General features: G+C 37.4%; 1 protein-coding gene across 1 annotated transcript in view; it reads right to left on the bottom strand.

Moving 5' to 3' along the window:
- Positions 1-1,292: 1,292 nt before the first annotated feature.
- The window catches only part of LOC106870283 (uncharacterized), a 43,594-nt gene continuing 34,756 nt past the window's right edge, over positions 1,293-10,130 (bottom strand). Inside the window, exons 3-4 of the mRNA XM_014916307.3 lie at positions 5,047-6,217; positions 1,293-2,061 (exon numbers count right to left, since the gene is read on the bottom strand). Coding sequence (XP_014771793.1) covers positions 1,383-2,061; positions 5,047-6,194 — 1,827 coding nt within the window. The 5' untranslated portion in view covers positions 6,195-6,217 and the 3' untranslated portion in view covers positions 1,293-1,382. The remainder of the gene's footprint in view (positions 2,062-5,046; positions 6,218-10,130) is intronic.

The following is a 10,130-nucleotide window of genomic DNA, read 5'->3' as shown; positions in this document are numbered from 1 at the left end:
CCTTCAGATGACCGTATACTCTAACCCTCCGGCGTATTTGTTTGATAATTTAGTCTCATTGTTCAACAATCTTGTATATTGCTGTACTTGTTTGGGACATTAAGGATCAGCATGGGTTCTTTGATCTATCTATATTGTTCCATCGGTACATACGGCGTGAGGATGGAAAATTCTTCTATGTTGAAGAAATAAAGAATTCTTGCTTGTGCACTTCTGCTAATTAGTTGATCTAGTTTAATTTTCTAATTGGGTGATATCTTGCTGATATCACTCAATTATTAATATGTTTTTGTCGTAGAGTAAATTGTTAAATTGTCATCACCACCACCACCACCAAAATCATCCTCATCCCCATTATCATCACCGTCACCCCTTATTCCTCCTCCTCCCTTTCTCCTGCAATATATTAATCATTTATTTACGATTACCAATGTAATACTTTCGTCACTCATACATATTCTAATGTTACCGATATGTTTTCCTTTACGCTGAGCTTAAGTTTTGTGTTGACTATTTGTCAATCGTGGTGTAGGTATCGATTTAATTTGATATTGCTTTTAAGAACTCTGCATTTACAGATTGCATTGACTGTTTTTCAGGCTGATCTCGCTGTACCGAGTCGTGCTCTTATTTCATGGCTTCGTTCCTTTGTTTTCTCAATTATATCACCCAGCTATTTAAATACGGTGAACTGTTCTATAATTACACCGTCACCCTGGATATTGTGTGTGTGTGTGTGTGTGTGATTGTGTGTGTATATATATGTATACATATATATATATATGTATGTGTATATATATGTTTATATATGCATATAAATATATATGTATATATCTGTGTATATATCTGTGTATATATATATCTGTATATATATATATATATATATATATATATATATATATATATATATATATATATACATATACATATACATATATATATATATACATATACATATACATATACATATATATATATATATACATATATATATATATATATATACATACAAGTGTGTGTGAGTGCGTGCTATATGAAATGTTGCCGAATAATGTATCTTTAATGTATGCGATGGTTTCATGTCTTAGTGGCGTGAAAAACAAAACGTGATGCTTTGAAGTGGTCTGTCTTTTCAAAATGAATTGTTGCTGTAAGAAAAAGCCTCTCATTGTGGAACGAGAAAGAACAAGCAAAAGGCAGACTGTAATTACGGAAATATTAATGGGCGAAGGCGCCGACCTAATATGTGCGTCATATAATATGCTACATATATATTTATGTAACGGGAAAGGTTTGTTTAATAATCAAAGTTTTATTACCAAATTTTGGTGAATGAAAAAAAAATCAATTTCTAAACAAAAGATATAACACTGATGGCGTGACTAAGCCAAACCATTCTCGTTCAGTTCGTTGCCTTCACCATCGTTAGGCATATTCCTGAATAATGGTTTCAACCGTCTCGGTAGAGGTGGGTGTGAACTGCGACGAGGGAGAAGTTCTTTCTTTTCAAATCGTATCATATCAGATCGATCTGCCTGCTGTGTTTGCGTTTTCAACACAGCATTATTTTGTCTCAGACTGTCGGACAAGAGTCTATCTCTGTTGTATTTCTGAAACGAAGAAGTGAGTGATGCTTCTCTTGGCAGAGACAGATTGTCTTTGAAAGAAGATAAGTCAAACATGTCTTTTTTCATATTAAGTTTATGAATCTGTCCGTTCAGCTTAAACTCAGACGGATCGGTGGGATCCATCAGAGATTCTCTCCGTTTTTCACGACGTTCTTTGCTGGAATCGCTATTCTTGTTAGCAAAAAGCCAGTTTGTATCCGGCTTCCCGCTTTCCGAGCCATTACTTCGCAATCGTTTGCTCTCTTGAGAAATTTTGTTGACAAATCTTGGATTTTGCCGTGGGGAGATTTCTTGAGATGCTTTCGTGGAGACTGATCGCCGGACATCGGAATCGTCGTCTTTCCAGGAATTATTCGACTGATGTTTCATTGATTCGGGGTCGATAAGAACAATTGCGTCTTCCCCGTCAGAGAGTTCCTCCAAGTCAACATACCTGAAAAATATTTCAAAAATCTCTTATGAGAAAGCATTTTAAAACAAGAGAAGACATATATATATATATACTTCTTTTTTTCTTTCTTTCTTTATTTAATTATTTATTTAATTATTTATTTATTTACCTATTTAACTCATGTCATGTGTAGTGCAATCCCTGCCATGATACATTGCTAGTTGTGCGCTATGTCCATATAACTAGTGTATGGTTATTAACTATTGCCTCCACCCGTCACAAGGCGATAGATCAGCAAAGTCATTGTAACGTTGGACGAAAGTCCTTGCGATATTTCTCCCATCCTCTTACGTTCTGAGTTCAAATTCCAGCGACGTCAAATTTGTTTTTCATCCTCTCAAGTTCGATAAAGTATATCCGACGGAAGTCGAACTGGCCTTGTGCCTAAATGAGAAGCAGTTATTATCTATTTATTACAGGCTAATGTTTTAATAGAATTTCCCCCAGATCTCCACGTTTTGAGTTCAGATGCCGCTGCGATCACTTTTCCTTTTCATCCTTTCAGGTCAAGTAATGGAGCCGATGTAATTGAATAAATCTCTGCTAATAAAATCGCTAACTTTATCTCTAAATCCGAAACCATTTTCTTACCATTCCTCGTGTTTTTGTCTCCCTTCTTATGTGCATAACATTGTAGAACTTGATGCGGGTTCAACTTTAATGCAGTCGTTTCTCTATAAATTTATTTCTTTATTGCCCACGGGGCGGGGGGTGGCTAAACATAAAGGGGACAAACAAGGACAGGCAATGGGATTTAGTCGATTACATCGACCCCAGTGCATTACTGGTACTTATTTAATTGACCCCGAAAGGATGAAAAGCAAAGTCGACCTCGGCGGAATTTGAACTCAGAACGTACCGGCAGACGAAATACCGCTAAGCATTTCATCCGGCGTGCTAACGTCTCTGCCAACTCGCCACCTTGTATCATATATAATGCGTAGACGTCAAGGACATATGTCCTCTGCATCACATGTAATACACAGGAGAGACAAGAGGTTAAACAAAGAATTTGGCAGAGGGGAAAATTGAAGGTATTACATTTATAATCTGCCTCATACAATACAATCCTTTACAACGAGGGATGAATAAAAAAGGAGTCACAGATGTGTATCAGCTGAAATGTACAAGACAGGCAGCCGTCACTCACGAATGGGGACAGCTTAATAACGTGTACCATGCTTTTACTAATTGCTTCAGGTGCCTGTGTAGTCACGACTAGACACGAACATATGTTTACAAATGCTTCGAACGCTGGCCATGTGATTGTTTTATCAATTTGTTTTAGCTGGAAACTAAAAGACCTATCTTATATTGAACTCATTATAGCAAAACAACCAACTTCTCTGCCATTTATGCCATCCACACCAGGCGGTTAGAGATCGATAAAGATTAACAAACAAGTCTCAGCATGGAACAGATTAATAATATATACTTTGTAAAGACACACCGTTGTTACATTTTAAATAAAGGTGATATTTGAGCTTCCATCGTAATTACGAGCTTTAATGGGTTTGCCTTCAATGGGATTGTCTCCCCTTTTTTTATCATAAAGATACATCATTGTTCATGTGAGGTTCGATTATATTGGACGGCAGCTCATCAATATCGGTTATCAATTATTAATTTTTATTGCGCTTAATAAGTTGTGGTAGTGAACTTTTGCTTCCAGATGTCTGGATCCGAGGTCCGGTTTCAATTCCCGGTTGCAAATAATTCACTCACTGTTGAAAGTAACCACGGCGCATTGCTTTACAATCTTAACGATAAGATATTCAGATTTTACGCAGTACACCTGATATCGTCTCAGAAGCGAATGATGGCCACAACATCCCTTTCCTCGCATGACATTATCCTAAGAGAAAGATACTATCAGAGTTTAGGGCGGCGAACTGGCAGAATCGTTAGCACGCCGGGCGAAATGCTTAGCGGTATTTCGTCCGCCGTTACGTTCTGAGTTCAAATTCTGTCGAGGTCGACTTTGCCTTTCATCCTTTCGGGATCGATAAATTAAGTACCTAGTTACGCACTTGGATCGATGTAATCGACTTAGCCCCTTTGTCTGTCCTTGTTTGTCCCCTCTATGTTTGGCCCCCTGTGAGCAATAAAGAAATAAATTATATATGATACACGTTCCCAGTTCTTTTTAACCATCAGAATTACCTGAGACTTATGAAACGGAAAGCTTTGTATTAATCAGACTATGAACCGAGGATTAAGTAAAAGTCTGAAAACAAGCATAAATGCTGAACACAAACTTATGAAAATGATTTAGACAGACAAAAAGCTAAACAGACACGATAGTCACGGATGGAACGCTTTTAAAAATGACTTAGTGGTTATCGATAGAACCTTTTTTAATACTTTACCTGTGTCGTGCATCACGTACAATACACAGGAGATATTTCTCTGGCTTCCATACATCAGATGAGTCATACACATTCCCAATTTATTAGGACTTAGGAAAGCAAAACTTTATGTTACTCAGAACGTAATGAAACAAAGACGAAGTAAAAGTCGGAAATCAAGCATGGACGCTCAGGACAAAATTTCGGAAATGCTTTGGCCAGGAAGACGGTCAAAATAGCTTTATTTATTTTATAATTTTTAAATTCTAAATTGCCACAAAATCCTCATTTCATCAATAGAAGTTTCTGTGTGATACCACAAAACACCAAGAAACATGTGGTTCGATGGTTCGATTCCCGCAAAGGGTTCTCTACACGATTGTTTCCGTCTGAAAAGTATTTTTTTAGCTGAAATATTCTCTCTCATTTATGGCTTCATTTACACAGGAACAGTTTCTTAAAGAGATTTATTTTCAAATTTCTCAATTCTTCAAAGGAACACACACACACACACACACACACACACATGTATATGTTTACATACATATACATACACGCATGAATACATACACACATACACATGCGTCCGTTCAGTTGTAAAACCCAAAAGAATACTTACTCTATGTCCCCATCTAGGGAACTGTCATCGCTGTCTGTAATGGTCATCGCATGTGTCCGAGCACTGACCACGGCTGATTTCGGCCGAGCTGGACGAACCGAATTGGGTCGTTTTCCACCATACAGATCTTCATACTCCCATTTCATCAAACTTCTCAACGGACTAGCGTCATGTAAGTTCCCTAATTCGAACCTTTTATCTTTTGAGTTGTGAGCCAATCGCGTGTTTGCATATCTATCACTATTACTATCAATATCATCATAATAACTATTATGCTTATTATTATTGCTGTTGTTGTTCATGTTGCTGCCATAACTCTTATCATAGCCATTGAAATAAGAGACCGGTCCTCTGCTCTCTAATTTGAAATCACTGTTATTATAGTGGGACTTTTTGTCTTTCATATCATTCTTTGTCAAAAGGTCGACACCATCGTCCCTAAGACCCATACCGTAATCATCGGTTAACGCTTCCGAGTGAGTACTGTTCCGAGAGCTACAATACAGGCTACGGTTGTTTTCCATATCATTGGAACGTTCTCGTTGAAGACGTTTGGAATGAAACTCAGAAGTTTTACTAGAATGATAATTTTTCTCTGATGTTCGTGGACTGCTTAAATGATAAACTCCTCGGGAACTTATCGAGGATTCCACGGCTTTTTGACCGTTCCTGCGACGGTTTTGAATATGATGTTTTCTCCTGTCCAGAGCAGCGTTATCCGACATTCTAGTTTCAGCAGGGCCGTTGGGCAGGTCGTTGCTAAGGTTGCCGGCGTTGCTGCTGTTACTAACGTCAATCGTTTCAAACGGGTACAGATTAGTCACGTGAGGAGAAAACAAAGAGTTCGAACGCTTGTTCCACTGTCTTCTCTCTCGTCGACTGATTTCACTCTTTCCAGGTGAAATTCTTTCATCCGGAATATTTTGACTAGGGCCACGTGATAGTTTAGTCACGTGACGGCGGGACGGTTTTTTGCTGGTGTTTTCATTTTGGTGCGGTTCGATCGGCGCCATTTCCAAGGGTTTTTTCGGTACCTGCGAACTGTTTTGTTTATAGGGGCGATAACGTGGTTTATGGAAGTCTCTGGAAAGGTCAAGTTTGGAATCTAATTGGGGATCTGTCTGTTCAGCACCTCTTTTGGCCAGCATAATTTCCTCGTCTCCAAATTCACCTGAAAGTGAGAGAAACAAAATAGAAATTATTAATTTAGGAATAGAAATACGATTTTACACATGCATACGAATACATGAGCGCTTGTGTGTACACACACACACACACACACACACACACACACACACACACACACACACACACACACACACACACACACACACACACAAACACACAAACATAATGTATATACTCATACTTCATATAATTCACAATACATTATTCTATGAACAATATGAATCAATATAATTTGTCTCTGAAAATGAAATTACTCTTGCGAAAGAGAGATATAGAGAGGGAGAGGGAAGGAGAGAGAAAGAACGAAAGAAAGAAAGAGAAATAGGAAGAGTGAAAGAAAATAAAAATGGAAGAGAGAGAGAGAGAGAGAGAGAGAGAGAGAGAGAGAGAGAGAGAGAGAGAGAGAGAAGAGGTGTAAATGGAAAAAAATTGAAGTAGTTTAACCTAATTCTATAAGTGGTATTATTCTATCGATGTTAAATGATTCACAATCAATGTCGACAAAATGTTTACAAAGATACACAAAGCGTTACCATAACTAAAGTCGTTGGTGTTGTTGCGTCGCCCATTTCAACTTGGATCAAGATGTCGTCTGTTGACCAATGGCAGTCGGTCGAAAGTCTAATGGTGGTTCATAGATCTGTTCTTACAGTTGTATCTTAACCACCATACGACATGCAGTTATTGAAGGCATGGGAATAAAGTGAGGTCAATCTAGACATGCTGTGCTTCCTTTACAGCATCGAAACATCTAGTTTACTTGCTTATCGTATCGCATCGTAACAAATCGTATGCTGTGTTACGTCACCATGTATTATTATATCAAATATTGTGTCCTGAGGGTGTCTGCTACACGCCATGTCCGAATGCAGGAGTCAATATCTCATCAGACGACCCCTTCCACCGCGACACCAAAGTTGCCCGGGGTCAAGACAACAACATGTGCTTTGTTGAATGAGGCATTACGACTCTTAGCCAGATGTTTCTGTCGTCCTCAATGCTCGTTTTCGTTGCACAATTCATTCGTTATGGGTTTTGTTGATGACGAGAAGCTTGCCATCAATAAATTGCAAGTAACTCGACTCTGGCATACTCAAAAGATACCAAATGTGGCTCGACTGCAGATGTAAATTGAGTTCTCTCGTCTTAAAATTGCTTCTTGACGACAAAATCTTTTAAAAACGCGATATTAAAGGTAACTCGCATGACAGCGTCATGTTGTGACATCTGGTGGAAGCCATCGAAGTCAGGTGAGATGCTTTCAACGTCGCTTTCGTTCAGGCAGTGGACAGCAGTAACGAGGAAGCAAACGAGCAAGTACTGGTGTCCACAAAAATAGGGTGACGGCGGGAATAGGGAGGAGAAATGAACCTATTGCTGGGAACGGTGGAACGATGACACGAAAGATAGTAAGGAGCGAGCGAGTCGAGTGATCGCGGATGGTGCCGGGGCAGAGAGCAGTGAGGGCACTCATGTGCAGAAGAACCGTATTGGAGGAGTTGTGTTCTCAGTGACCCGAAAAAAGGTTAACTTGTGGAGAGGCAGGTAGAACAGTCAGTGACACCTCATCACATGTCACCGGGTGTAATCAATCATTTAAAAAGATTTAATTGTTTCTTTCTACTCGACCGACAAATTGATTAATCACTATAAACAGTGATTAATTGAAATAACACCACCACCACCACCACCACCAACGACAACAACAACAACAAAATCAATAACAATAACAATAATGATTTACTTTCACCAATGACAAGGACAGATACAGGAAGAGAAAAAAAGGGGAAAATGAGAATGGGGGGATATGAGTTACTCGCCCTTTTCTCCAGCATATTATTGGTATAACATTGACCCCTGAGGATTACCAAGGAATCGATAAACACACGAAACGATTTTTAGCCTTAAGAGGGCTGAATTATAAACAAACTAAATTCGGAAGAATGCAGTAATTTAAGGATAAAACTCACGAATTTCCAGCCAAATAGCGATGCAATAATAATTAGTATTCACTAAACACATATTTCCCATTAAATATTCCCACGATATCAATATGATATCACTAAATTTTTATTATTCATTATCATTATTTTTATGTATTTTCATTGAATTTCGTAAAATATATATATATTTAAATATTTAATTATATGTATTTATTCTATCCTAATAAATAATAATTCTGATAGAATAAATGGGTTAATAGAAACCAAGGTAGCAAAGATCACAAAATAACTGTGGTGTAATTCCTGTTGGTGAGGCAGAAACTCCTTGATATTTTGGGAATTTGAGTATATTTAAAAATTTAAGGAATGGAGAAAACGCATGCTATAACTGCATACTTTATTCCGACATATGTTTCGAAGAATTACAATTTATGCGATCCATAGGAATCGGCGATGTTAAAAATGTAAACTTCTCCTCAGGGAAATGCATGGGAATCATCTTAAATGTAAGACATTATGACCGAGTATGAGAACTATAGTTGGAGAAGGTTATGACGTAATTCATTTGAAAAAACCGTTAGAGATTTGGACGCTACCAGATAGTAGGATGGACAACACATACATACAAATATATATACATACATACACACATAGTTATATACACATATACACATATATATACACATATATATATACGTACACATACACATAAATTTACACATATACACACACATACCTACCTATACACAAATACACATAAATGCATATCCATCCCCATATATGCATACATACAAATATACACACACATATATACATTCACATATATATGCATCTACGCCTATAACCAAACAAATACATACGCATATACATATATATACATGTATACATATATATACGTATACACACATATGCACATACACATATGCAGTTATAACATGCGTTTTCTCCATTCCTTAAATTTATATATATATATATATATATATATATATATATATATATATATATATGTATGTATGTATGTATGTATGTATGTATGTATTAGCACCTAAATACATGTATATATGTATATATCTGTGTACATGTATGTGAATATATATAAATCTGTATATGTGTATCTATCTCTCCATCTGTCTACCTATCCATCTATCTAGCTGTCTATCTCTGTCTCTCTCTGTCTCTCTCTCTGTCAGTCTATTTATGTATGTACGTGTGTGTGTGATATGTGTATATATGTATATGTACAATTAAAATATTGATTACTTCACATTATTCATGTGTTTCGTAAAAATTAGATCAACCTCCATTATTAGGCTATTTACTTGAAACCAACCAAAGGAGAAAAAAAGAAGAGAAAAAAATTAAAGAAATACGGACAGAAAAACCGTCCTGTATAGGTTTTGGAAACAGAAGGTAGAAGGGCGTTACTAAATACATAAATCATTTATTTATTATGCAGCTTTTATCATAAAATCTTTTATCGATCTATTTGTTTGTTCACTGCAGTACCATAACCACAGCCGTCACTTGCAAGCGAGAATTATCTGATAGCATGTGGCATGTTTTAGCTTATTGCTTTATGTGCCTGTGTAGTAGCGATTAAATATAGACACCATATAGGTCTTCCGAACCCTGGATCCACTGGAACAACTGAGGATGTGACCCCGAGAGAGAGAGAGAGAGGGGGGGAGAAGGAGAGGGAGAAAGAGAGTGAGAGACCTGCAACACTCATTAGCTTGTAGTGCTGAGTTTAATTAGTTCTCTGGTCATGTAAATAATCCTGTACTCAGTGCCGAGTCTAACGAGAGTAGCAACTCGATATCACCACCCTTGTTATATCTTCAATATCGTTTTGATTTTCACAACTAAACGACCACCAGACTACAAGCACCAACACCACCGATGCTGTTCAGCTCTTGGAACACCAGCTTACCATTCGGAACTAAGAAGATCCTT

Source organism: Octopus bimaculoides, chromosome 20, assembly GCF_046866305.1.
Source record: "Octopus bimaculoides isolate indiv1 chromosome 20, ASM4686630v1, whole genome shotgun sequence".
In the NCBI taxonomy this organism is placed as follows: Eukaryota; Metazoa; Mollusca; class Cephalopoda; order Octopoda; family Octopodidae; genus Octopus; species Octopus bimaculoides.
The sequence above is the reverse complement of the archived record's forward strand: the minus strand, read 5'-3'. Positions and strand labels throughout refer to the sequence as shown.